At 37.3% G+C, this 27,475-nt stretch overlaps 2 protein-coding genes across 2 annotated transcripts in view; one reads left to right on the top strand and one right to left on the bottom strand.

Moving 5' to 3' along the window:
• Positions 1-1,951: 1,951 nt before the first annotated feature.
• UTP15 (UTP15 small subunit processome component) lies at positions 1,952-14,769 on the bottom strand. The gene is made up of 12 exons (XM_007943340.2): positions 14,680-14,769; positions 12,229-12,321; positions 11,926-12,110; positions 10,560-10,738; positions 9,695-9,820; positions 7,468-7,603; positions 5,574-5,658; positions 4,326-4,475; positions 3,602-3,703; positions 3,282-3,415; positions 3,042-3,100; positions 1,952-2,166 (listed from the first exon to the last, which is right to left on the bottom strand). The coding sequence occupies exons 1-12, from the start codon at positions 14,767-14,769 to the stop codon at positions 1,952-1,954; spliced, it is 1,554 nt and encodes a 517-aa protein (XP_007941531.1).
• An 8,729-nt stretch (positions 14,770-23,498) lies between these two features.
• Positions 23,499-27,475, top strand: part of ANKRA2 (ankyrin repeat family A member 2) — a 23,409-nt gene continuing 19,432 nt past the window's right edge. Inside the window, 3 exon segments of the mRNA XM_007943339.2 lie at positions 23,499-23,741; positions 23,743-23,788; positions 24,909-25,067. Coding sequence (XP_007941530.1) covers positions 23,499-23,741; positions 23,743-23,788; positions 24,909-25,067 — 448 coding nt within the window.

Below are 27,475 nucleotides of genomic sequence, written 5' to 3'. Positions count from 1 at the left end.
GAAACCCTTGTCACATGGTATATAATTGATTGCAGCTACAGTTTTAGATAGAATTTCTACTTCTAGTTTTTACTAGTATGTAAATTATCAGTATACTTAGGAAGTTAATTTTTTAAAGAGCTTTTTAAATAGAAATCTTCTTTAAATAAACTAAGCTGTTATCAGAAGATAAAAGCTTTTGATCCTGACTAATCCCATACTCAGGGCAGCAAACTCCTGATTTCTCACAAGTGCCCTATGATTGCCTCCCAACGTCCCTCCTGCTTATACTGAAAGCAGTTCATGACAGGCCAACTAGACCTTCTCCTTCAGCATATGTCATTGCTAGAACATATATATCCCTTTTTCCTCCTTAAGAAAAAATATCTAAATTTACATAATTTAAATCATAAGAGGAGATTCTTATTACAAAACATTCCTGTAACTAAGGGTTCTATTAGCTTGAGACATATTTCCTTCAGATAATTGATTAGTTGCTGTGGGATAAGAATTGGGGGAATGTAGGAGAGGTAGTAATTGTGAAGTAAATGTGTTAAAGAGACACTAGCCAGCCAAGATCCATCAGGAATTGATACATCTCAGAAAGCCAAAAATAAAATAGGAAACTCTTTATAAAACAATTTGAGTTAGTGAAATTTTAAAGAACTACCCTTTCTCCAAATTACTTGGGCTTGGGATTTTGAAACACAGGATGATTTTGAAGAACAGAGGAAATATATCTAAAAGTAGATCAGAAAAAATGCTTTTTAAAGAGGCAGAAGCTACAAGATAAGCTCCAAAGCTACAAGATAAGCTCCAAGCATACGTACAAAGGGCTAATTACAGAACAACCTGTGAAAGCTGGGACCTGTGTAAGGCAGAACCCTGTCAGAGAAGGAAACCTCAAATATTTTCCACTAAAATGTAGAAAAGTGGTAAGACTGCACCCTTTTGAAAGTGGAAGTCTTGTGCGACCCAGAGAAACAAAGCAGTTCCCCTAAATTCTGGCTCTTACAGGTTGCACTGTATTATAAAAGATATGTCATTTTTTTTCATTCCCCTGGCCTGAAAACCTGACAGAAATGAAGTATGTTTAGGGGAAGAAAAGGAAGTGGTCCAGTAAGTCTATAGAACAATGAGAGTGAAGGTTCAGGACATTAAAACAAACAAAAAACACCTGGGATAGAAAGCACAATTTTTAAGTTATCAATCCTGCCTCATCACACTGTCTGACAGGACCAGCTAGTGTCAATCATTCAGAGCTGGCCACTGATATGCCACACTTGGAAAAGGATATAGCTCTATGACCGGCTCAAACACAGTATGTGACCTAGGGTAAGTTATGACAGCAGGAGATGGGAGGAGACATAAGCTCAGTACCAAACTAAACCAAACCCACTGCTGTGGAGTCAGGTCCGACTCATAGCAACCCCTTCTTGGGTTTCTGAGGCAGTATCACTACGGAAGTAGGGAAGTAGATTGCCCAACCTTAGGGGCCTGAAAATCCCAATGGCACTGATAAGAGTGAATAAGGATTTATGTTGTTGCTGTTTGTTTTTTCCAGGACAGAAGTAAAAAAAAAAAAAAAAAAAAGAGCCCTACTCCTTTGGCAGAATTCCCAGTTGAAGCCCTCTCCAGAAAGGGTTCTTATTTGAACTCCCATCTGAATGCTTACCAAATTTCTATATAAATTTTACTGTATTAAAATTATCGACTCATCCAAGGTGAACATAATGGTGAGCAAAACAACTGAAATCTTCTACCTGAAGTTATTACAAAATAATACAAAACATTACATGGAACATCATGTCGTAAAACAGTACTAATTTCCTAATCATAATCATTCCAGTATCTTCCATAAAACTGCTTCTGTAAATAGCTTTTTTTTAAAAATGTATCAAAAGGAGTCTCTTTTCCATAGTTAATAGAGTTAAACATAGTCCAAGTTAGTTCTTATTGCATTCAACATGCACTATGATTCTATCTTCTTTCCTAGAAGTCCATCAGATTTATGTTCCAACAGAAAAGTGCTTTCTTTCGTTGTTGTCGTAGCAAATAGCATTTCCATCATCCCCAACGTTTCTAACAGTTCCCTTTGGTAATCAATCTCTTTTTCTACAAGTCCCTGAAGTAACAAAAACTTTTTATCCACTACAGGTGACTGACCAATCACAGGCAGATAGATATCTAGAAAGAGAGAAAATACATTAACTAAAAATATCTTTCTATACAATAAGGGAAAAGTATTATTTAGAAAAAGCATACAATTATAAAGACATTGAAAAGTGCTTGTTTTACAATCAATTTACAACTTACATGAAAGTACAATAATCCATATGAATATTTCAGAAAAGTACTTACAGAAAGTACAGATTTGGAGATATTTTAATTTTCTTATTAAAAAATAGTCATGTCATTATGAATGTTTAAAAATGTTTAAACATGCAAAACACAGGCATGTGAGTTAAACATTTACATCAAGCAGATACACGCCTTGGAGAGAACAATCATGGGAGAAAGAAGGGCTGCTTATGCACAGGGAGACAGCTCAGGGGGCAGGAGTGTATGGAGGGATGGACATTGGGAAGAGGTAACTATGGGGAGGAAGTGGGAGGGGAGCTGTTGCATTGTGGTAAACTGTGTTCACATATACTGCTGTATGGAAAGTGACTTTGCTCTGTAAATCTTCACCCAAATCACAATTAAAAAAAAAAGGTTTAAATATGTAAATCCCTAGTCATATCAATTCAAAGTGCCACTGCAACTATTTTACTGCATTTTAAACTGCCTATGTTTATTGTTGTCATTGATTACACTATTTTAGTCTCTACTTTTACAAACATGTTAGTATTTTCAAGTTTTAACTGTTGTTATGTGCCGTCGAGTCGGACCCGACTCATAGCGATCCCTCCTTGGGTTTCTGAGGCAGTATCACTCCGTAAGTAGATTGCCCCATTTTCCTTCCGAGGAGTGGCTGGTAGGCTTGAACCGCCAGCCTTCTGGTTAGCAGTCAAGTGCCTTAGGCACTATGCTACCAGAGCTCCCAAGTTTTAACTACTTACCAATAATTATTTCAGCAACATTTATCAAAACAGGAGCAAATCTTGGCTGAGAAAGATTCCTACAAAGAAAAAATTCTGTTTATTGAAACTAGCAAATGCTTTTGAAATCCTCAAAATAGATTTATTTAATCTATTCCACCAGCTCTCTGCAAAAATCAAACTAAAAAGTGAATGTTTCTTATTTGCTAATAAAGGATTTCAGATGTAAAACCCAAGTGATTCATGGAATGTAAAACATACCTTATCAAAAAATTAAGAATACGACTGAGTTCTTTCTCATCTCGGCCTGCAAGAGCATTTGCAAGGACTCCTCTTCGATTTAACTCCTTTATGATGGAGACTGTAATCTCAGGTGTCTTTATTGTAATCTCAGGCTATAAAATTTTTCAAAAAAAAACCAACCTCAACATGAGCAAACAAGACAGCACAAGAAAAACAATCAGCCTTGGAAGTCACTAACAATTACTAAATGTGAAAGTTTGAGCAGGTTTTTATCTTCACAGTTATTGCATAAGGCAAGTAATAAAACACGTCTTTTTAAAAATATACTCCTCACTCACCTCAAGGACTCTGTCAAGTGCCTTAGAGATCCGAAAATTTTTTAGATCCCTGTCATATAATTCCAGGTGCTTTTTTGATGGCCTAGTGATCGAAATGTCATCCTACATTGAAAAACAAATTTATAGAGGAGGAAAAAAAAAGAAATCTGTATAAAGTTCCATTCAATATTAACATTTTCATAATGATATTTTTTAAAACATCAGGGTACCCTGAACTATATCATACATAACATTCTTATGCCCACAACGTAGATTAAAATTCTGGGCACACATTCTTCACTTTCTCTTTACATGGTGGGCAGTGTGACCTAGTAAAACCAGAACTAAAAATAATGCAATCTAGTCCCAACAACTAGTTACCAGTAATGCAATCCTGGATATGTCTCAATCTTCTCAAATGCCCAATGGGGGCAATTCTGGCTATACTACTTTTCAGGCTGTTTAGAAGATCAAATCAGATCATGTGTGAAAGACATCGCTATGAATATGCTTAGGCATTATAACATTATATCATGATTCAGGTTATTAAATAAAGAGCCTGTTAACCACTACTTGCTAATAATGCTCCCCATCTAGCAATCCAGAGATAAATCTGAGATAGAGGAAAACAAAAATAAAGTTCAGTTAAATGCCATTTGAACTACTTTTCAGTAATGTTAAAAAATGGAGTTAGCTACTCCAACAAATTTCACCTTTTAAAAAAATATGAGAAATACACATATACCCGTTGCTTCGTGTAATTTTTTCCTTTAATAAAGGTTCGGTATGCAGGTCTTCGTTTCCTGGAAGAAGCATCCTTCTTTGCTTCAGATTTCCGATGTTTAACACTCAGTATTCCATTGGTCATTCCCACAACTATCGTCTCATCTTCATGCTAAGAGCAATTAGAAAAATAAGTTATTCTATTCTTAACTCGTAACTTCTACTGCTTTTTCTCTTAACATCATTTACAATGTTTACAGCTAATGCATACTTTCACCAACAGCTCCTTTCAGAAATCTATACCCTGCCTAACAATGATCTATGACAAAAAGTTAAAGCAAAGTAACTTTGTCACTAGATACCATGATGTTGACTAAACTTACATTTGATATAAAATTATCAGCGGTGAAGTTTGTATAACAACAAATACACAGATAACGGTACCTTGGGAAAGTTTCAAAATAGTATTTTCCTGTATCCTCTTATGCCCTCCTCCCCAAATATGGCTCCTCATGAAACTTGAAAGCAAATATTCCAGAAAAAACAGTCAACCAAAAAAAGGTATTTCATTTTGTGGCCCTCTGTTTCCAATTTTTTTTTTTTTTCCCTTGGAGAGCCAATTTGACTTTCTGAAGTATTATAATACCCTCAATAAAACGTCTTTTAGAGTGATGTCTAAGACCTTGAATTTAGTGTTAATACTGTATTTAGCTGGAAGTCATACAGTGAGTGGGACCTAAACCTGAATTCATGCTAAATTATTAGGATGAGTCACTTATCCTAAGAAGCATATTAATGAAAACACCCAATGTGGTAAAAAGAAAATAATACTTATTAAAACCAAAAAGGTACCCCTAGTCACCTCTGGGGCCTGGAATTGAACTCAGTCCTATAGCTTCCAGTGAAATAATAGGCATAGAAGATGAACATTTATACCAGGTAGGTGCATTCCTTAGAACAATCAGCCATGAGTGATCAGAAGGGCAGTATTCACACAGGGAGATAGCTCAGTGGGCAGGATGCATAGGAAAGGACGCAGGACAAAGGTAACCACAGGGAAGAAACAGGAAGAGAGCGACCACATTATGGGGATTGTAATCAATGTCATCAAACAAAATGTATGAACTGTATGGAAAATGAATTTGCTCTGTAAACTTTTACCCAAATCACAGTAAGTAATAATAATAATAAATCTAAAAGATAAACCCTAAAATTCCATTTTAGCTTTAGCAACCTTAGGGAAACTTTAAGGAGAGCTGAAAGTACTTACTGCAAGTGCAAGACTCAAAATTGAAGCTGCATAATCAAAACTGTGGACTACTTTGTAGGAAGCCGTGCTATATATTTTCACCTTTCTAATAAAAAAGAAAGCTTTGTCACAAACTATCTTGGAAATGAGTATAAAATACAAAGTTTCTATTTTTTGCAAAAGTAACAGATGAGTATCAAAATTTACACAACAGTTAATAATAATTACTAATGTTAGTTACAAACTGAATCTCTTAAAGCAGCAACTGTGTATCAGCACTAGCTATAATGTTCATATAAAAACTCTCAAACTAACCAATTGTAAAATAAACAGGACAGACAATGAGTTGTCATCTGAAGATAAAATTTGCAAGTAAAGAAAAAGTATCAGTAAAAGTACACCAGAAGTCAAAATGGCAGGGTTTCTAAACCTTGGCACTACTGACATTTTAGGCTAGGTGATTCTTTGTTGTGGTGGTTTGTTCACTGTCGGATTGTTAGCAGCATCTTTGGCCCCTATCCGTTAGCTGCCAAAAGTACCCGTTTTCCAAGCTGTGACAACCAAAAAATGTGTCTAGATATTGCCAAAGGTCCCCTCGAGGACCAATTCACCCAGGTTAAGAACCACTACAAAGAGAGACAACTTACACTTAACTTTCAGGCACACATCTAGAAATCAAATCCTCAACTGCCTAATAATACTATTTCAGAGAATTTGCCTTATATTTACATAATGATTTCTTTTGCATTAAAAATATTTTCTAGCTTTTAAAATACCACTCCTCAGAAGGCAGGCTGGGCAATCTACTTCCGTAGTGATACCACCTCGGAAACCCAAGGAGGGGTTGCTATGAGTTGGGGCCGACTCGACGGCACATAACAACAACAACAACAACAAGCTTTTAAAATATACGAAAAAGCATGTTGAAAACTAAGGCATCTCATAATAGTTAAAAAAAAAAAAAAAGGAAATAGGAAATAAGGTGTCCAATAATAGATGAATGTAAGTACATTCTAGAACTGTGCTGTACAATGTGGTATCCATCAGCTGCATGCAGCTAATGAAAATGAGGAATTAAGATTTTTATTTTACTTAATTTAAATTTACAAACTGAGGCAGCATAAAATACTGTTCTGTTTAAACACAGCTTTATTGTTTTGGTAGGATTTATGTCACTTTAATCATTGTAAAATATTTTTGTATTATCATGAAGGTAGTAGATGCTTGTTTCTAGTATCTTGTTAATTATTTTTACACTGATTGCATGTTGAAATGGTAACATTTTGATACACTGGGTTAAATAAGATAAGCTATTAAAATAAATCTGACCTAGTTCTTTTTACTTAAATGTGGCTACTGAAACATATAAAATTACTATGTATTATATTTCTACTAGACAGCACTGTTACAGAACATTAACTAATGGCATTTTAAATACCTATTAAAACAAAAATGTCTGGACCACATTAATGTGTAGATACTTTCACATAATGTTTACAATTTTAAAGAATATAAGTTAGAGTTATACATACACTCATTACAAATACTTCAAAATATATGAATGTATATCAATAAAATATTTTAAAAGCAAAAAAAAGTACAATTCATATTTTTAAATTTTAAAAGAAACTACAGAGTAATATAAATTGTTTTAAGAGATTAATGCCCACATGGTTTAATAAAATTGCTTAACTATGTAAGTTTAAGCAATAAATTGTCAAGGGAGAAAATAAGTTGGCTATAAGCAAATAAAAGCTCAAAACTTTTTTTCAACTCAACAGATTTTTTTTTTTTTTCATGGAAATCATTTACCAGATCATTTGTGTTATCACAAAACACTGGTGATAAGTTATTTCCTCAAATAGTAAACACTTGTATACTAATAATGATGAACAGAGAAAATTAAAATACTGACCTATCCAGTGAGCCAGAGAGTAACCTCTGTCCAGAACTGCTCAAATATAAACACGTCACAGTTTTGTGATGATTTTTCAGAGATACTAGCAACTGTCCTCCTTTCAACATGTCCCATACTTTAACGTAACGACCTCCTATAAGAAGAAGCAATCATTAGTTTGACAATCTTCTGCCTATCAATTCAAAATTTTTAATGAAATGCTGAAAAGCATTCTTCCCTAGACTCTCCATAGCGTGGAGTTGGTAAATGAGGGAATCCATAGCCAGACCACCTGGTTCAAATCCTGGCGCTATTACTCAGTAGGTGTGTGACTGATAATAACAGCGTCTATCTCACAGGACTGTTAGGATGATGAAATAATTTCCTATTTGTAAAGTACATAGACGTGCCTAGCAAAATAAAAAGTATAACCAAAGATATTTTAAGAAAGTTATAATAAAATCCTTATTTAAAAGGAATTTTTATATAACCATGAAAATGAATAAAGAAGATTTTATTTCCTAAAAATTTTGAGTCCCAACAAAACTGGAAAAACTTCCCTACAACTTAATTCAAGAGTTGGAAGGATTCTCAGAAGTAATTTAATCCGATAGTTTAAAAAAGTTTTTAACACGGCATCTTTTCTTTCAATAAAATCTTAAACAAAAGCCTAGTAAGTAAAACAGATAAAGGGGTGGAGGGAAAAGCCAAGTTTGTTCTTACTCAAGTTGCAGATCTATCCTGGCTGAGGAATAGGGTGTGGACCTCAATTCCCTCACATGTGGGAGCTCATAAGAGTGATCAGAGCATGAAACCACAGATCTACTCCAACCTCTCATTTTCAGTATCTAGAGAAATTAAGGGATTGCCCAGTTTAGCAAGTAGCATACTGGAGGTCAGCCTACAGGTTTCTACTCTCCCTATTCAACTTGATCACAGTCCTTTTGTCAAAATGGATATATGTCTGACAGGGTTATCAACTTATTTTTAAATCAAAGAAGTACTAGGAAAAGAGTATAAAACAGGATAACTTCTACTTAGATCTTAGAAATGGGCTTAAATTTTAAAAAGGGTGTATCTACACATTTATATATATGCTATCAAGTATACATAACCAACAGCCATTAAGTTGATTCTGACTCATAGTGACCCTATAGGACAGAGTTTAACTACTTGACAGAGTTTCCAAGGCTGTAAATCTTTATGGAAGTGAATTGCCTCATCTTTCCCTGTGGAGTGGCTGGTGGGTTTAAACCATTGACTTTTTGGTTAGCTGGTGAATGTTTTAACCACTGTGCTACCAGAGCTCCTTTATCACATTTAAAAAAACCAAACCCAAACCCACACTCATTGAGTCAGTTTTGACTCACTACCTACAAATTCTTCAAAGGTCAATGCATTAATCTTGGCATTACTGACAAATTAGAAAGCCATTTATTTCTTCCAGTAAAATTATGAAAATGCACCAGGCCACTATGACCAAAAAAAAAAAAAAAAAAACTGCTTCACTGTTATAAAAAATGCATCAAGGCTCCTATTGACTCCACATAATCTTTCTCTAGCAGAATTAGCTATATGCTGGGGAAGGCCATTTCAATCACGTTGTTGTTGTTGTTATGTACTGTCGAGTTGTACCCGACTCATAGCGACCCCTCTTTGGGTTTCCGAGGCAGTATCACTACGGAAGTAGATTGCCCCATCTTCCTTCTGAGTGGCTGGTGGGTTTGAACTGCCAGCCTTCTGATTAGCAGTCAAGTGCCTTAGGCACTACGCTACCAGAGCTCCCATTTCAATCAAGAGAGTCCCATTAAAAGACAAGCTTCATTTTAGATGTGACATAGTCTATATTTTTCAAAGTTTCCACAGATCTCTTAGATGAGAATAACAGAGAAATAAGACTTAGATTTCTAGGGTCCAACAAGACAGCATAGGGTTGATTTAAATAACAAATATAAGTTTTCAAGTTCTGGGATTTTAGATCTGCCAGTTACCAGCTTTGCCTTGGAATAATTAGTTATAACTTTTATTTACTTCCTTAGCTATAAAATAGGGAGGAAAGTATGTAGAATTATGTGGGGCATTAGAGATAACATTCATATAATAGAAGTGTCCAGCTCACGTTAGATGCTCAACAATTGACTGAGCAAGTTAGATCTGCAATCCAAATGTACAAAGCACCTAACTAATATAGAAATATCTGATTCAACATCAACAATACTAGTGAAAAGAATTTTAAGAACAATACCTGCTGACACGAGAAGACCTCCAGAGGGAAAAAGCAAGACACTCTCCACTGGCTGCCCGTGCTCCACAGAGATAACACTCTCATTTGTTCGTGTATCAAACATCTTCACAGTGTGATCGTATGACCCTAGTATGTCAATTTTTATATGATGTGAGTTTCACCATTTAAAAACTATAGATATAGATACAAATTTTAGGACAAAAGCCTTAAATAAAATTTTTAAAGACATATACACATTTCATGAAAACACAGTATCTGCAAACCCTCTGCTATACTAATTGTTTTTGAAGCAGCACTATACTATACTAAACAAAATGTAATTTGCCCTGATCCTAAATTATTTCTATATTCATACTACTGCCCACAACCAAATGATCTGGGAATCCTTGCATAGGAACCAAAGACTGAATAGTACTTGCTTTTTTCTTCGTTGCTGGAGGCTCTGTGGAAAGCAAGGTCTAAACCCATTATAATTCTGACATCAAGGAGGTCTGATATTTCCAAACACATTAGGAGGACAATAGCAACAACCATCAAAAGAAGAAAAAGAAAACAAAACAGCTGGATAAATGAACAAGAATATTGTTGTTGCCGTTATGTGCCGTTGACCCCTCCTTGGGTTTCTGAGGCAATATCACTACGGAAGTAGATTGTCCAACTTCCGAGGAGTGGCTGGTGCCTTTGAACCGCCAGCCTTCTGGTTAGCAGTCAAGTGCCTAAGGCACTATGCTACCAGAGCTCCCGAACAAGAACATACTCCTTTATAAAATTTGTTTACACTACTCAATCCCAAAAGTCTCAAAGCAACATTAAAGTATATCATAGTAAGACTATCTATGTCAGGAGTTGTAAAGAGTTCATTAACCTGTTACGAAGAGATCTGGATTCAGTTTGCTAGCACATCCACACCTCACATAATCAGAATGTTCCTTAAACGTGAGAATTGCTTTGGAGTTTGGGATATCCCATAGCTTCACAGTATAATCATCGGCCCCAGAAACCACATGGTATTTGTCAGCTGTAAAATCCACTGTATGAACTGCTCTGAAAGATCAAGGATCAGTATATAAAACACCAAAAAAAGTATTTCTGGCACCTTCTAACATAAACAAAATACTCCTTTTCCCAAGTAACACACACACACAAAAGCAGCTCAGTTTCAGGGAATAATTATAGGTAAAAATCATGAAAGAAAAAGAAAATCTTTAAAATAGGTATTTAGCCCTAAGCCAATTAAAAATTTTAAATATTCCTTCTTATAAGAATAGTAAGAATATTAAGCAGTGGCCTTCCAATTATATTTTTCTAATATTTAGCAATTTCACTTAGCTGCTTAATGAAAATGAATGTTCTAAATGCTAGAGCAAATTTCACAAAGGGAAGCCTTTACAAAAATAAATTCTAAAAAGGTATGTCACTAAGTATGATCATGCTCATTGAATCTGTTACATTTTAAATATTTCACTGATAGGGTAAGACCATCCTTATATCACACTCTATAAAACACTTGAGATTTTGAATTAATAGCAAATTTCAGCAAAGACATTGGTAATCTTGAAAACAAAGTTATAAAATAAAATTGCCCTGGTCACTCAGTACATTAACAGGCAAAAACTGCACATGCAAGAAGAAAAGAAATTCCCTTCCAATTTGATTTCAAAAGAAAACCTGTAACACAGTCCAAAGGAGCTCTGGTAGCATAGTGACTAAGGCATCTGACTGCTCACCAGAAGGTTGGTGGTTCAAACCCACCAGCCACTCTGCAGAAGCAAGACTGGGCAATCTACTTCTGTAAAGATTTACTGCCTCAGAAACCCAACGGAGGTTGCTATGAGTTGGAATCGACTCAATGGCACTGGGTTTGGTTTGGTTTTCTAAGATAGTCCAAGCTGCAGAGTTCATTAACAGCTGTGAGCCTGTCTTTAGATCTGCTCATAACCTCAACTAGATGACAGCTGAAGAGTTCATGAAAGCTATAAGAAGTCTCCTTTGATAAACTGATACTTCCTAAAATGTTACATGCAATTCTAGGGAATTCATGAGCCCCGTGAAACTGGACCCTAGGACCCAGGTTAAGCATCTTGTCTTAGATGAACTAGAAAATCAAGTACTTACAGGTACATAACTTTCATAGAATTGCCCTCTGGTTTTATTCAAAGTGCAGAGAAAAAATAGATCTTAAGAAAAAAAAAAAAAAGGAACAGAATTGACAGAAAAGTCAGTTCTCTTACTTTGTATGGCCTTCAAACTGTCTGAGGGGAGCCCTCCCACTTATATCAAAAAGTTGAACTCCACCATCTTCACTGCCTGCCACAAGCAGTTTACCATCCTGTCGAAAGGTAGCACAGTACGCTGTGTCCTTAAATCGGGAAAAAGTTTTTATAGGTTCTTGGGAGTATCGGCCATAAATATGAATCTATCACAAGATAAAAAGCACAGAATTACAAAACATAACATTTCATCAGATGGCTGAAGATTAGTAGTAAATCTAAATTATACAAAAGAAAAATAAAGAAATTTCATGTAATACTTACCCTTGAGGAAGCTGTGACAGCATAATTATATGGAGGCTGTGGAGAAAAGTCTACTTTTGACACTGCACCAAACTCCTTAATCTGAACAGGGGTCTTAATAAAAAATAAAACATAGTATTAACAATTACAATGGCAAGATGAACTTAAGCACTATCTAATCTATTATAGACCATTTCTTTTTCTTCTTTGTAACTTTTATTGTTGTTGTTAGATGCAGTCAAGTCAGCTCCAACTCATAGTTACCCTGTGTACAACAAAACGAAATACTGCCCGGTCCTGTGCCAGCCTCACAATCCTTGCTATACCTGAGCCCATTGTTGCAGCCACTCTGTCAATCATCTCATGGAGGGCCTTCTCCTATTTCGTTGACCCTCCACTTTACCCAGCATGATATCCTTCTCCAGAGAATGGCCCTTTCTGACAACATGACCAGAGTAGATGACACAAAGTCTGGACACTCTCATTTACAAGAAGCATTCAGGCTGCACTTCTTCCAGGACAAATTTGTTTGTTCTTCTGGCAGTCCAAGGTATTTTCAGTATTCTTTGGCGACACCACAATGCAAAAGCATTAACTCTTCTTCGGTCTTCCTTATTCATTATCCAGCTTTCACATGCATATGAGGCAACTGAAAATACCATGGCTTGGGTTAGGTGCACATGAGTCTTCAAAGAGGTATCTTTGCTCTTCAGCACTTTAAAGAGATCTTTTGCAGAAGACTTGCCCAGAGCAGTATGTCGCCTAATTTCTTGATTGCTGCTTCCAGTAGTGTTGATTATGGAACCAAGTAATATGAAATCTTTGATAACTTCAGTCTTTTCTCCATGCATTGTGAAGTTGTTTATTGAGCCAGTTGTGAGGATTTTCATTTTCTGTATGTTGAGGTGTAACCCATATTGCAGACTGTAGTCTTCAATCTTCATCAGTAAGTACTCCAAGTCATCCTCACTTTCAGCAAGGAAAGTTGTGTTATCTGCTTTGCAGGTTGTTAATGAGTCTTCCTCCAATCCTGATGCCACATTCTTCTTCATATAGTCCAGCTTCTTGGATTATTTGCTCAGCATATAGCCACTCCTCGGAAGGAAGGTTGGGCATTCTACTTCCGTAATGATACTGCCTCAGAAACCCAAGTAGGGATCACTATGAGTCAGATGCAACTTGACGGAAATGAGTTATAGACTGAATAAGTATGGTGAAAGGATACAACCCTGATGTACTCCCTTACTGATTTTAAACCATGCAGTATCTCCTTTCTCTGTTCAAATGACAGCCTCCTGGTCTATGTACACGTTCCTCATGAGCACAATTAAGTGTTGTGGAGTTCCCATACTTTTCAACGTTATCCATAGTATGTTATCCACACAGTCGAATACTTTTGCATAGTCAATAAAACACAAGTAAATATCTCTAGGGTATTCTTTGCTTTCAGCTAAGATCCATCTGACATCAGCAGTGATATCCCTCATTCCACATCCTCTTCTGAATCCAGCTTTCATTTGTGGAAGTTCTCTGTCAATATACTGCTGCAATCGTTTTTTAATTATCTTCAGCAAGATTTTTCTTGTGTGTGATATTAATGATATTGCAACTTTTACTAGAATTTAACATAGAAGTATGAAGAAAAGGAAAAGGCCTATAATCCCATCACCTAGCCTATCCTTGTTGCCATTAAAGTAAATAAAAAGTAAATAGAAAGCTACATTCCTCTCTTTCACTTCAAGCTATTGAGTTTTCTCTGATGGGGGGAGGGGAAATTATGCCAATACCAGCATATATTTATCCATATTTTTTAACAGACACAAAGATCATACCAGGGATGTTGTTCTTCATCTTGCTTTTTTTTCACTTCATATGAGCAACAGCTTTACCATCCATTATAAGGATAGCCCATAATTTACAGATTCAATACTAATGAATACAGGTTTCTAACATTTCTGGTATTCTAAATAATACTTCAATGAACAACTTCATGCATACATCTTAGCATATATTTGGGAGTATATTTATTGACCAAGTTCCAAACTGGGACTCTAGGGTCAAAAAGTATATGCATTTTCTTTTTAATCATGAAAACTTTTACGAAATTGTCCTGCAGAAAGTTCATACCAATTTCCCGCCTTATAAGTGGCTGTAAGAATTAATTTCACACCACTAAGAAAGGAAAAACAAAAAAACTTCTTGCATGAGATTCAAATTCTAAAATTAAATTAATCTGGCAATGATTGATCATGTTTTGTGCTAGGCATTTGTATGGTGACACTGATGAAGCAGTGTGAATTTTTATAGCAAATTGCAAGAAAAATATCAAATTATCCATCTAAACTATAAATTGCCTACAGATTTTTTTATTTTAATTATTAGTTCTCTATTAGATTACCCAAAGTATAACATATGATGGAGAAGGTGGCATAAACACAAATCCTCTGCCCCTCCAGTACCACCCATACTTACCTTATAGTTGTTCCAGTACAGGGTATCTTGGGTGATTTTTTCACCAAGTATAGGATATGTCTGAATAGCTACAGGCTTATAACCAGCCATGATTTCATTTAATTGCACTGTTGTCCAAGGGTCAATAGTTTGGAATTGATGGTTAGAATTATTATAGAGGCTCTGTCTTAATTCTGAAAAGGAAAATATTTCATATATGCAAGTTATTGATAACCATACAGTTATGTTTTTCACTCTACCTTCTTTCAAAAGGCTGTGTGGGAGCTTTCAGATTAGTGACCAAGAAGCTGTTTAACTATAAAACCCAGAAGAGATAATCTACAGAACCCCAGAAGAATACAGATTAGGGCTGCTAGGCTACCGTCTGCTCAGCTGTATAGAGGCTGCACACAAATGTTCTCACACCTGACCAGCCAGTTTACAGAACTGGGAATAAATCCAGCTCAACCTTCTGGTAGTCAGGACAGAGAGAGCACAATGGCATAGCACACTACTTTCTTTTTCCTTTGGACCAAGCCCAAAAAACCCCTTTTAAATGAACTACAAAACTGTCCTGAAACTAAAGATGAAATTTAACCTGTAAAAATAAAGTCTAGGAACTTGACCTTCTGCAAGCCTAAAAGAGTCAAGAAAGAAAGTAGAGCTAGTATCCTAATGCAGAAGCTTAAAATAAAATTAATTAAGAGCTAATGTTTAGATGTAGAAACTTAAATTAAGACACTTAGAAGATTTAAAAGGCAGGCAAGGAAACAGGAATAAACCAATTCTGGAATTAAATAAAGAGAATAACATAAAAATGAATTTCAACCTTTAATTAACATGATATTAAGCCAAAACATCTTTCCAGAACCATTCAATTGCAAGAGATTCAATTTTAGGAACTACTTCCTAAAGGCCTGAAAACAATGCCTCAGTAACAGCAAATTCCATCAGTGTGACACATTTTAAAGGCTGTTTTGACGAAACATAATAATCAATGATTAAAAGAGAGGAAATTTTATTTTTTTGCAATAAATACTACTAAGGAAATTAACAGAGCAATGAGAGTTGGCAAAGGCTGCTTTGGGCCTCTCTGGAATGAGAGAAAGCACAGATCAAGGGGAGACATGGGTCTAACAAAGTCCTGGTGTCAAGGAAGGGGTTTGGCTGGTTCCAAGAACAGAAAGGAAATCAATGCAGCTAAAACACACTGAGCCCAGGAGAGGCAATCCAGAGATTCAGCTGGAGAAATAGCAATCAGACCAGAGAGAATCTTGTATAAGGGCAAGCAGTTTAGATTTGATTCTAACATTAGGAAGCCACTGAGTCATTTTAAAGAAAGTTGTTGTTGTTGTTATGTGCTGTCGAGTCGGACCCGACTCACAGCGACCCTTCCTTGGGTTTCCGAGGTGGTATCACTGTGGAAGTAGAGTGCCCAACCTTCCTTCCGAGGAGTAGCTGGTGGGTTTGAACCGCCAGCCTTCTGGTTAGCAGTCAAGTGTCTTAGGCACTATGCTACCAGAGCTCCTTAAAGAAAATAGGTGACATGATATGCTTTTACGTTTCCAAAAGACATAAGTGACTCTTCTGTAAAAAGTGATTTATAAAAACCAATGAATTAGTTTTTTCTTGAATATAAATTCAAATCTTGATATTCCTTTTGGGGGCAGTGGTGGTTCAGTGGTAGGATTCCCACCTTCCATACAGAGACCCAGGTTCAATTCCCAGACAACACACCTCAAGCAAAGCCACCGTCCATCAGTGGAGGATTGCACGTTGCTATGATGCTGAACATGTTTCAGCGGAGCCTCCAAGACTAAGACGGACTAAGAAGAAAGGTCTAGTAATCTACTTCCAAAAATTCCTATGAACCACAATGACCCAATCCCTTGTGCATATGGATCGAAATTCTAAAATGTCTTCATCTTCAACCGATAAAAACTAAACCAAATCACTGCCTTAAAATCGAACCCAACTCATAGTGACCCTGCCTTGAGTTTCTGAGGTGGTATCACTGCGGAAGTAGATTGCCCAACCTTCCTTCCGAGGAGTGGCTGGCGGGTTTGAACTGCCAGCTTTCTGGTTAGCAGTCAAATGCCTTAGGCACAATGCTACCACAGCTCAACTGGTAAAGTGATACCAAATACCTTCACTTTCTTACTATACTGTCATCATAAAAAACAGCTTAAAAGGGTTGGGATGCAGGAGGGCCGGAACCCCTAAAAAGGCAGGATTCTAATCAAGATGAGGAAATTAAATATAATACATCCCCTATCTCCCAGAGAGATAATAAATTTCAGAAAATTCTTCAAAAGTCTAATTAATCCCTCACGCCACCTCCATTTATAAGAATTATAAATCACACTGGGGGGAGGGAGTGCAGCACTTAAGAGGAAACCATCTGCCCAAGGCTTCACATTCACAAAGGAGGCAAGGGGTCATTTTATGTGGGGGTTAAAAGTATGGATTTTATTAATATAACAAAATTTTTGTAGCCCCTGTGTATCTCCTCCCCCCACACACTTTTTTTTTTCCAATGCTTACAAAACCTTTAAAAAGAGAGGACAAAAGAAAAAGTCCAGCTTACCACTTACCATGCACAGGAATTATGATAGAACAGGCTATAGCAGAAAAAAAAACTCACAAAATCCCTGGCTCTATGTAGCTTTCACTCTTGGAGTAGGGGTGGAGGGTATAAGAAGAATAAATAACTATATAACATGTAATACCTAGAAGTCCTAAAACAAAAAGGGAGCAGAAAATGAGACTTTTATATAGAGTAGTCAGGAAAGTTCTCTCTGATAAGGTATCATTTGAGCAGAGACTTAAAGGAATCAGCAGGTTGTACACTGAACTGAGAGAAAAGCACTCCAGGCAGAGAAAACAGTAACTACAAGGCCCTGGAAATCCCAGGACTTTATGTAAATTCAGGCTTCTCAATTCCACTCCTGGGATCCCATCCCTTTAACATCACTGGACATTACCTAGGAGCACAAAAAGCAGAAGCTGCATCCACAGAAAGCTATCCATTGACCATGTGAGAACATAATAATACAACTTCAACATTTATGGAACGCATACTCCAGGATTCTCCATTTCAGCTGGTGACTGACTGGCACCAGCTAGAAATCTGGTATCAGCTTTGGCTTGTCTTTCCCCTCATTTCTAATATCCAAGCAGTTAACAAGATCTGATTGATTTTCCAAATCTTTCTAACTTCATGTCCTCTCTTTATCTATTTCCACTGCCCTACTTCATGCCTTCTCATTTACTGAAATAGTGAAACACACTCCAATATCTGACTCTTCCATCCGTCTTTCAAATAGCCACCAGTTATCTAACTGGAATACAAATCTGCTTTTGCTACAAAGCCCAAACTGTCCAGAAAATAAAGTACAAGTTCCTCACCATATGATGTAAGGTGCTCTGAGATCTGGCCCTGTCTACCTTTCCAGTCTCACCTCTGTCTTTCCTAGTCATTTACTGTTCCCTTAACACACCAAGGAGAAGCTCCAGTGGTGCAGTGGTTAAAGTGCTCAGCCACTAACCAAGAGATCCAGGTTCAAACCGACCAGCTTCTCTGAGGGAGAAAGCTGTGGCAGCTTGTTTCTGTAAAAATTTATGGCCTTGGAAACCCTATGGGGCACTTCTACTTTGTCTTATAGGGTCATTACGAGTAGGAATCCACTCAGTGGCTGTGGTGGGTAACACACCTGCTCTTCCTTGCCTCAATGTCTTTGCTCATTTGTCCTCTCTGCCAGGAATGACCTCTCTCTACTTACTTCCTATTTATTTAAGGCTCAACATAGGGCTCATGTCCTCCAGGAAACTTCTCTGACCCCCTAAGCTAGGTTAGAGGCCAATTTTCTATGGTCCTACGTGACTCTGCATAACTCCATCAATGCACATGATCACACTGTATTGTAACGATCTCTTTAAATTCTTTGCCCCATAACTGAGTTATCTCACATCAGGAAAATAAAAAGTGCTCTAAGAACGTGGAAAAGAAAGAAACCATTGTGTTGGGTTTTATAGAAAAATAGCAAAGCCACAAGTAGTGTCTATAACGTGAACAATCCTACAGCATAGGCATCAAAAAACTTTCTGCAAAGGCTGGATCGTAAATATTTACACTTTATGGGCCAAAAGGCAAAAGAGAGAATGTTATGTAGGTATTCATATAACAAGAAAGAAATTTCTCCAAGTTTTTAATTGATGGAAAAATTAAGTATATTAAATACAATCTTTTGTTTACAAATGAGAAGAACAGAATTCTTCTAGGGTAGACAACATTTTGCTTAATTGGGGTTTAAAAAAAAAATGTGTTTTCTATCAGGAAACAGCAAATGTTCATTTGTAAAAACATTCTTGGCTCCCTGGCAATAAAAAAATAAGTAGTGTGTCAGATTTGGCCCCTAAGACTTATTTGGCCCTAATTATATCAGTATTAAGGTGAAAGAGTAGCTAACTGCCTGACAGAACAATTTAATGCTTCAGAGTGAAGAAGTGAGGAGTAGCAACTTGCCAGATTAAAATGAGTAACATGGGGTGGGAAGGAGTAGTGACACTGCAATTGCATGGAGACAGGAAATTATATGAAAATGAGTAAGAAAAAATGATGGGGGAGAGGAAAGAGCTTGAGAAACTGGGAATTACCTGCATAGTTTACTACAATAAATGTAGACTAGAAAATAAATGCTGTTGAGTTTGGGTTTGTTTTTTTTTTTTTACGTACAGGGTACTGAGAATTCGATAAGGAAGATTTTTAATTCTAACTGGGAGGCTCCCGGAAAAATTCAAAGACCCCCATACCATTTCAGACGAGCCTAGAAGGACGTTAGAACAGATGCACCACTGAAAATGGCGCAAAACCGGAAGGGGTGGTCTGGGGAAGTGGGGATGCAAGGGGGCAGCCATTTGAAACTGAGGGCGTCTCGTAAGCAAAGGCATAAGTGTAAATTTGTCAGTTGATTTAGAAAGCTGCAAAATACAGTGGACAGTAGCAGAATTATGATAGTAGAAAAGAAAAATCCGGGTCAAGTTAAATTTCGGGAGTTTCGAGAGCTCGGTTAAGGAGTTTAACCATTAAACTTTTGGAAATTGAGAAACCCCAAAACAGAATGACAGATACCACAGGAAGGACGGATGGAAACTTCCTTCACCTACCTCAGCTGGGATCTCCTCTGGACCGCTCTGGCTCACTCACGCCGACCCTCTAAGGAGCCGCCATGACACACCGCGTACGGAAAAGGCAGATTCGTCGCGTGAAAATGACGTAAAGGCTCAGGCTCACAAGACGCGCAGCCCAGATGACTCAAGGCGGTCAGGTGGGCGGAGCGATGGGAAGAAGGAGGTGTAGCAACGGGATGAGAGTTGGATCGTCTTTTAGTGATCTGGAGCGGTCACCTGAAATGACCTCGCCTTTCTAGTACTCAGGCAGTATGTAACGCGAACTGGAAGTTCGCCCAGCTACGAAGATGCGGAACGTCTTTTTGCGAGAAGGGGAAAGAACTCGGAAGTGACGTCGCGCCCAAAACAAGCCCAGGCTTGGAGGCCTTTTACTGAGATCTTTAGCCGCAGATGGAAAGGCCCGACTTACTCTCTTCTGTCGCTGTTGGTTACCAGGCCCTGTGCTACCACCCTGTCGGCCTCCCACCCGTGTCCCTGGGACCCACCCGCTGCGGATGAGGGAGCATTTCCGAGTATCTGAGCCGTACTGACTTCGTGGGCACAGCTGGCCGGTGACGAGTGTGTACTTCCCCTACGACAGTCTTCCCTCCGGCCAGCTTCTGTCCTGGGACACCGGGACACCTGTCGCCTGTGAGGCATCCTTCATTTTCATAGCATCTTGGTCTCCTTATAGGACAAGTCCAGGATTAGGAAGAAACGGGGAGAGGGACTTATGCTATTAGCATCCACCGGGAAGGGGACGAGCAGTTACTATTATTTCATTGAGTTGTCTTTCCCTTTATCCCTGGGCTATGACACATCAAGGTGATTCTAGCTATCCTTGGCCTTAACTCTTTTTCTCTCTGCCCTTTTCAGTCATCCTTTTTTCTCATTCTGGTCTTCAAAATTTCAGCTTGCCAGTAACCGTCGCTTCTCATCTCTAGGGTAGTGCCAAGCTAAGTGTTCATTTCCACCAAGTTTCAAAGACTTTGTGGGCTGATGATTCCATCTATGATCCCTGGTTTCTAACATGGAAGATGTTTAGTGCTGAAAAGAGTATTGGAGAAACCTATTTCAACACCATTTTCTAGATGAATAAAATAAGTCACAGAAAACTTATGATTTATCAGTCTAGGGTTGCTCAGCTGGTTAATAGTGTTGAGAATGGAAAGCCATATCTAGTCATTAAGTGTTCGTTGAGGATCTGTACTCAAAATGTTATTTATGTGCAGAAACAATATGAAATATGGTTGAAGTTCAGATCAGAAAACGTTTTATTAAGCACATGATAGGATCAAATACTGTGTTATGTGCAAAGATTATTAGTAAGAGTGGTCTCCATTCTAGATGAGTTTTCAATTTTCAGTGGACATTTTCAAACGAATGATAAAATGCTAACATAGAGATATATGCAGGATGCTAGGAGAGCTCAGGGTTGCAGTTAGCCTACCATCCTGTTAGAGGGCTCATGGAGATACTTCTTCTCTTGGGAGCTACAGTTCACATTGTGCGGTACCCTTTTAAGGACGCTGCACCTCTGCTCTTCACCTCATTGCCACTTGAATCACTAAACTCGTTTTCTTTTTTCTGATGGTTTAGCTCTTTCCTTTTGCTAGTATGATTTAACTTTCTTAAATGTTACATTTTATTCTTTTTCATTTCTTCAACTTTTCCTCCCGTGAACATTTTGGATTAGTTAGTGGCACTGCTTATTTTGATAGAGAGTGTGAAGAGTTGTAGTCAGAAGAGCTGTCCAGGTCCCTCAAGATCTGGGAGCTTCCCTTTTCCTCCACTGTGGTGGCCTGATGATATCCTGCCCTGCCTCCTCAAAGGCTTGTTATGGATCAACCTTTGAAAATGTTTTCAGAACTGTGAATGGTGCTCCACTGTGATCCTCATGCACTGTTCTCTTTTAATTCCCATTAGTTTTGATTATAAAACACTTTACATCCTCTCAGAATCTTAACAGAAGCAATAAATCCTAAATTAATTGGATGTTACTGATTTTCTTCCTGCCTGAGGTGATTTTATGTCTTGAGTTTCTTCATTTCTTTAGATGCAATTTTAGATATAAGAATGACACTTCTCTTGAAATTATGTTAAGCTCCATAAGGAAGAACCAGAGAAGTTACCTTACTGAAAATTTATTTAGAAACAATAATAAATGATTCAATAAAAGATGTGCTTATAATCTATGCTTTAAGATTTAGCTTTTATTGAGTTCATGTCTTGACAATCCATATATGGAAAAAAAAACTTAAGGAGTTATTATTTCTTAATACTATAAAGATTGAGGTCCAAAAATTGTACTTTGACCTTTATGTCCCAGAGATGATAAGGCAAAGGAAGCCAGTCCCTACTTTACTTTCCAAAATAACCTATATTGTTGCTAATACCTGATCTGAGTAAAAAGTGGTAAGTTTATTTTCAGTTCAGCAGAACCAAAGCTTTGTAAAAAGGCTTTCACTTTCTAGGACTCATAGATATGGATAACAATGTTACCAAAAAAACCGAACTCACTGCCGTCGATTCGGTCCCCACTCATAGCGACCCTTCCTTGGATTTCCAAGGCAGTATCTCTTATGGAAGTAGTCTTCCTTCCGAGGAGTGGCTGGTGGATTTGAACTGCCAGAGCCTTCTGGTTAGCAGTCAAATGCCTTTAGGCACTATGCCACCGTTGTTGTTGTTGTTGTTGTTGTTGTTTTGTGCCGTCAAGTCAGACCTGACTCATAGTGACCCCTCCTTGGGTTTCTGAGGCAGTATCACTACAGAAGTAGATTGCCCCATCTTCCTTCTGAGGACTGGCTGGTGGGTTTGAACCGCCAGCCTTCTGGTTAGCAGTCAAGTGCCTTAGGCACTATGCCACCAGAGCTCCCCAAATACATTGTGAGTTATATCTTTTCTTAAATTCAAACAGAGCCACTTATATTAATATGACATGTTAAAAACTAGGTAAAACAAAAACAAACAAAAAAGCTCACTGCCATTGAGTCGATTCCAACTCATAGTGACCCCCTTTGGGTTTGTGAAGCGGTAAATCTTTACAGAAGTAGATTGCCTGCCGTGGAGTGACTAGTGGGTTTGAACTGCCAACTTTCTGGTTAGCAGTCACATGCCTTAGGCACTGAGCCACCAGAGCATGTTAAAAACTAGGTAAGAGGGTAAAATTTTAGCATGAAAGTCTATTACTAGCATGATCTTTTGTCCATTTGGCAATATTCAGGTATATGAGAGAAGAGGAAAAGTTATTAAAATGTGTTAGAACCTAATGATGGAGGTGAGAATGTTACTATATTTCATTTGCTCTTTACTGGGCCCTGTGAGATAAATGGTGGACTGGGCCCTGTGAGATAAATGGTGGTATCCCCTGCAAATGTGACTGGGGTTTACAGAGGTTAATAAATGGTGAAGCTAGGATCCATACTCAGGTTTCTCTATCTCTGAACTTGGTGTGCTTTCTATTATATATAGATGCTTATAAGACACATCTGTTTGGATACTTGATTGAAAATTATTATCTTTGGTCCATTTACCTAAGTCAGTATAATAAATAATTTCTAAAATTGTATTTCAGATTTTTTAAAAAAAATACATCCCAAGAATACACTGGATACAAAACCAAGAGGAGATCATGAAGTAATGTTTTAATTATTGAAACTATAGTTGAAATCATGGCTACATCAACAAATCTGGATATTGGAGCCCAGCTGATAGTGGAAGAGTGTCCCAGCAGTTACAGTCTAACTGGCATGCCCGACATTAAAATAGAACACCCACTGGCCTCAAATTCAGAAGAAGGATCAGCCCAGGGTGTTGCCATGGGGATGAAATTCATATTTCCTAACCAATTTTATATGAACGTGTGTTCTCGATTTGTGAAGTCCTTAAATGAAGAGGACAGCAAAAACATTCAAAGATCAAGTTAACTCTGATCTGGAGGTGGCATCTGTCCTATTTAAAGGTTGAAAGTTATGGTATAAATATCTGCATTTGTTTTTGTTTATTTGTTCTTGTTTTTTGCTTGTTTGTTGGTTTGTTTGTCTTCCCATCATTAGATTTTGAGTTTGGAGAGTTTGGAAGTCATCTTTTAATATGATTTTCTAGAACCTCACAGAAAGCAATTAGATAATTTCAGATTATATTTAAATATCTGTTTTAAAGGAGTGGAGCCATAGTAGTACAGTGGTTAAAGTGCTTGGCTGAAAGGTTGGTGGTACAAACTCGCCAGCTGCTCCATGGAAAAAAAAATGTAGCAGTCGGCTTTTGTAAATATTTACAGCCTTGAAAACTATGAGGCAGTTCTACTCTGTCCTATAGGTTTTCTATGAGTTGAAATTGATTCAACAGCAGTGGAGTTTTTATTTTAAAATAAAGTACATTTTGAGTTGTTTTATTTTTTAAAAAATGTCTCACCTAAGCCTTGTTTAATTACAAACTTTCCAATTTAGCTCCTTACTATTCCTTTTAAAATCATAGGAGAAAAAAGTTCCTTGTGCCTATTTGAGATGAATTAGATTAATATTCCCTATTCAATGAATATTAATTTGCATTAGCTGCATAATGCATTAAAGTCTTTCATCATGATATAAACCAAAAAAAACCAAAGTCACTGCTGTCAAATCGGATCTGCCTCATAGTGACCCCCCTTGGGTTTCCGAGGTGGTATCTCTACGGAAGTAAATGGCCTAGTCGTCCTTCCAAGGAGTGGCTGGTAGGTTTGAACCACCAGCCTTCTGGTTAGCAGTCAAATGCCTTTAGGCACTGCACCACCAGAGTTCCCATCATCATGATACAGGCTTGCTTTTATAATGATTTGTTAAATATTTAATCTCTGAATAAAATTGCTCAAGAATATATATATATATATATATATATATATATTTTTTTTTTCCCCATGAAACTTTCTCTATGGTAGTATCAACTTATGGCAAAAATAATTTAACAACATTTGATAAACAATTGAATTAAAGCTATTATACCTCATACATTTCTTTTTTAATATAGCTACTAACATAGAACTTTTATTGAAATGCTTTGTCATTAATATATTATTTATATGTGTTTAAATTTATTTTGCTTAGCTGAGTGCAACATCCATACATCTCCATCTCCAGGAATTCAAGTAAGGCATGTCTACACTCCCTCTACAACAAAGCATTTCTCGCCCATAAAGCAGTCAACAACTTTAACCAACAAACACAGAGGAAATGAGGTCTCTACCACACCTCTGTTAGCAAATTGTAAGTATTTGCCTCTGATGTATTAAAAGAAATATTATTAATATAGGTATTTCAAGAATTTGGCTTTGAAACATTTTTATTAAATACATAGGTATGTCCTAATAGTTTTAATACTTTAAGACTTACACTATTGTTTATTTGGTACTTTTGTATAATAGTTTTCTATCGAGAACAATAACAGATTGAAACATTAATGTTTAAAACCTTTATGGTTTTACTATAAAAACAGTGAGTTATTCTGAATTTTGAAAATTATCAGTGTTTTTGTGTTCTTGAAGTGCAGCATGTCATATTTTACTTGTAAACTAGATCACTAAGCAACAGATGATTTTTGTAGGGAAAGCTGAGTGATCTCTACTATAATTTTGAATTTGAATATAATATGAATGTGCAACCACATTTTTAAAAAAACGTTTGAATCCACAATTTAAAAAGTGGACTCATTTTAGAAAATATAAAATTAATTGAAGTGTTTATATAAACTAGAAAATATTCTGTAAATGTGGATATGCTATGAGAGAGAAATAATAAAACCATTAGCAATGATTTGCTGTTAGCAACTGAATTAAGACTATAATGTAAATATTTCTATATTCTAAACCATGGTGAAATACATGATTTTACTTTAGCCACTCCATTGCCATCTAGTTGATTCTGACTCATAGTGACCCTATAGGGTTTTTACTCTAGGGCCACTAACTTCTCCTGATACTTGGATTGTATGCTGTCGGAGTTAGTCCAGAGAGTCTTCCCCTGTAGTTCACTCCCACCACCTATTGGCTACTTCTACATAAATTTGCATGTGCCTCTTAATTACTTTCCTCTCTCTGTATTGAGGTCACCCAGTCATTTCACTGAAGTCAATGATCAGGTGATCTAATTTTAAAGGAGAAGTCTTATCGAATAATACCTGTTTGGTGTTATTTTAAAATAAAGAGATCATCTTACAATATTCCAACCATAGATTTTTTGAGCTGAAAAGAAACATTTAGAAATCATCTGATTCACGGCCTTCCTTTTACAGATAAAAATGTTCAATCACTTGTTCATGGTTACATAGCTAATTAGGTACAGCTAGAACAAGGAGATACTGCATGATTTAAAATCATGGAGGGAGTGTGTCAGGGTTGTATCCTTTCACCATACTTACTCAATCTGTATGCTGAACAAATAATCTGAGAAGCTGGTATATATAAAGAAGAACGTGGCATCAGGATCGGAGGAAGACTCATTAACAACCTGCTGAAGTGAGGATGACTTGAAGCACTTACTGATGAAGATTAAAGACGACAGTCTGCAGTATGGATTATATCTCAACATAAAGAAAATGAAAATCCTTACAACTGGACCAATAAGCAGCATCACAATAAATGAAGAAAAGATTGAAGTTGTTAGAGATTTCATATTACTTGGTTCCATGACCGACATCAATAGAAACAGCAGTCAAGACATCAGATGACGTATTGCACTGGGCAAATCTGCTGCAAAAGACCTCTTCCAAGTGCTGAAGAGCAAAGATATCTCCTTGAAGAGTAAGTTATTTTCAGTCATCTCATATGCATGTGAGAGCTGGACAGTGAACAAGGAAGACTGAAGAAGGGTTGATGCTTTTGAGTTGTGATGTTCGCAAAGAATACTGAAAGTACCATGGTCTTCCATGTCCTGGAAGAAATGCAGCTGGAATGCTCCTTGGAAGTGAGAACGGCCAGACTTTGTCTCACCTACTTTGGTCATATTGTTAGAAGGGACCATTCCCTGAAGAAGGATATCATGCTTGGTAAAGTGGAGGGTCAGCAAAGAAGGAGAAGGCCCTCAATGAGATAGGTTGACACAGTGGCTTCAATGATGGGCTCAGGTGTAGCAAGAATTGTGAGGCTGGCACAGAACCAGGCGGTGTTTTGTTCTGTTGCACGTAGGGTTGCTATGAGTAGGAGCCAACTCAGCAACTCCTAACAACAACAGGCCTGGACTCAGGAATTTACTCTCAGGGTCAGTATTCCATTTCTAGATTTACTCCTAATGTTAAGGAAAAGCTTGAAATAAAGGTAGTTAGGACTTTTATTCAATCAGTAAAAAGACAATGGAATGTCTTTGTATTTTTGAGACCTGTATTCCTCCTATGTTTGTGTACAGTGATAGCATTTTAAAAATTAAGTTACCTAAATAATTTACCATCCCGAGAGGGACTGGGTATCCGGGAGCAAGGTAAGCACGGGCGGGCTGGTGCTTACTCACTGATCTGCACTGAACACTTCCCTTGTTACCCTCCCGAGAGGGACCGGGTCTCCGGGAACAAGGTAAGCACGGGCGGGCTGGTGCTTACTCACTGATCTGCACTGAACACTTTCCCTTGTTACCCTCCCGAGAGGGACCGGGTCTCCGGGAGCAAGGTAAGCATGGGCATAGCA

This window comes from Orycteropus afer, unplaced genomic scaffold (genome assembly GCF_000298275.1).
Source record: "Orycteropus afer afer isolate SDZICR_OR568_19922 unplaced genomic scaffold, OryAfe1.0 scaffold00104, whole genome shotgun sequence".
In the NCBI taxonomy this organism is placed as follows: domain Eukaryota; kingdom Metazoa; phylum Chordata; class Mammalia; order Tubulidentata; family Orycteropodidae; genus Orycteropus; species Orycteropus afer.
The sequence above is the reverse complement of the archived record's forward strand: the minus strand, read 5'-3'. Positions and strand labels throughout refer to the sequence as shown.

Coding starts and splice junctions, on each gene's coding strand:
- UTP15 (XM_007943340.2), bottom strand. CDS start 14,769: ATGGCTGGTTATAAGCCTGTAGCTATTCAGACATATCCTATACTTGGT. Junction 3,101..3,281: donor ATTCTTAATTTTTTGATAAG/GTATGTTTTACA, acceptor TTTTCTTTGTAG/GAATCTTTCTCAGCCAAGAT. Junction 2,167..3,041: donor TGTTGCTGAAATAATTATTG/GTAAGTAGTTAA, acceptor CTCTCTTTCTAG/ATATCTATCTGCCTGTGATT.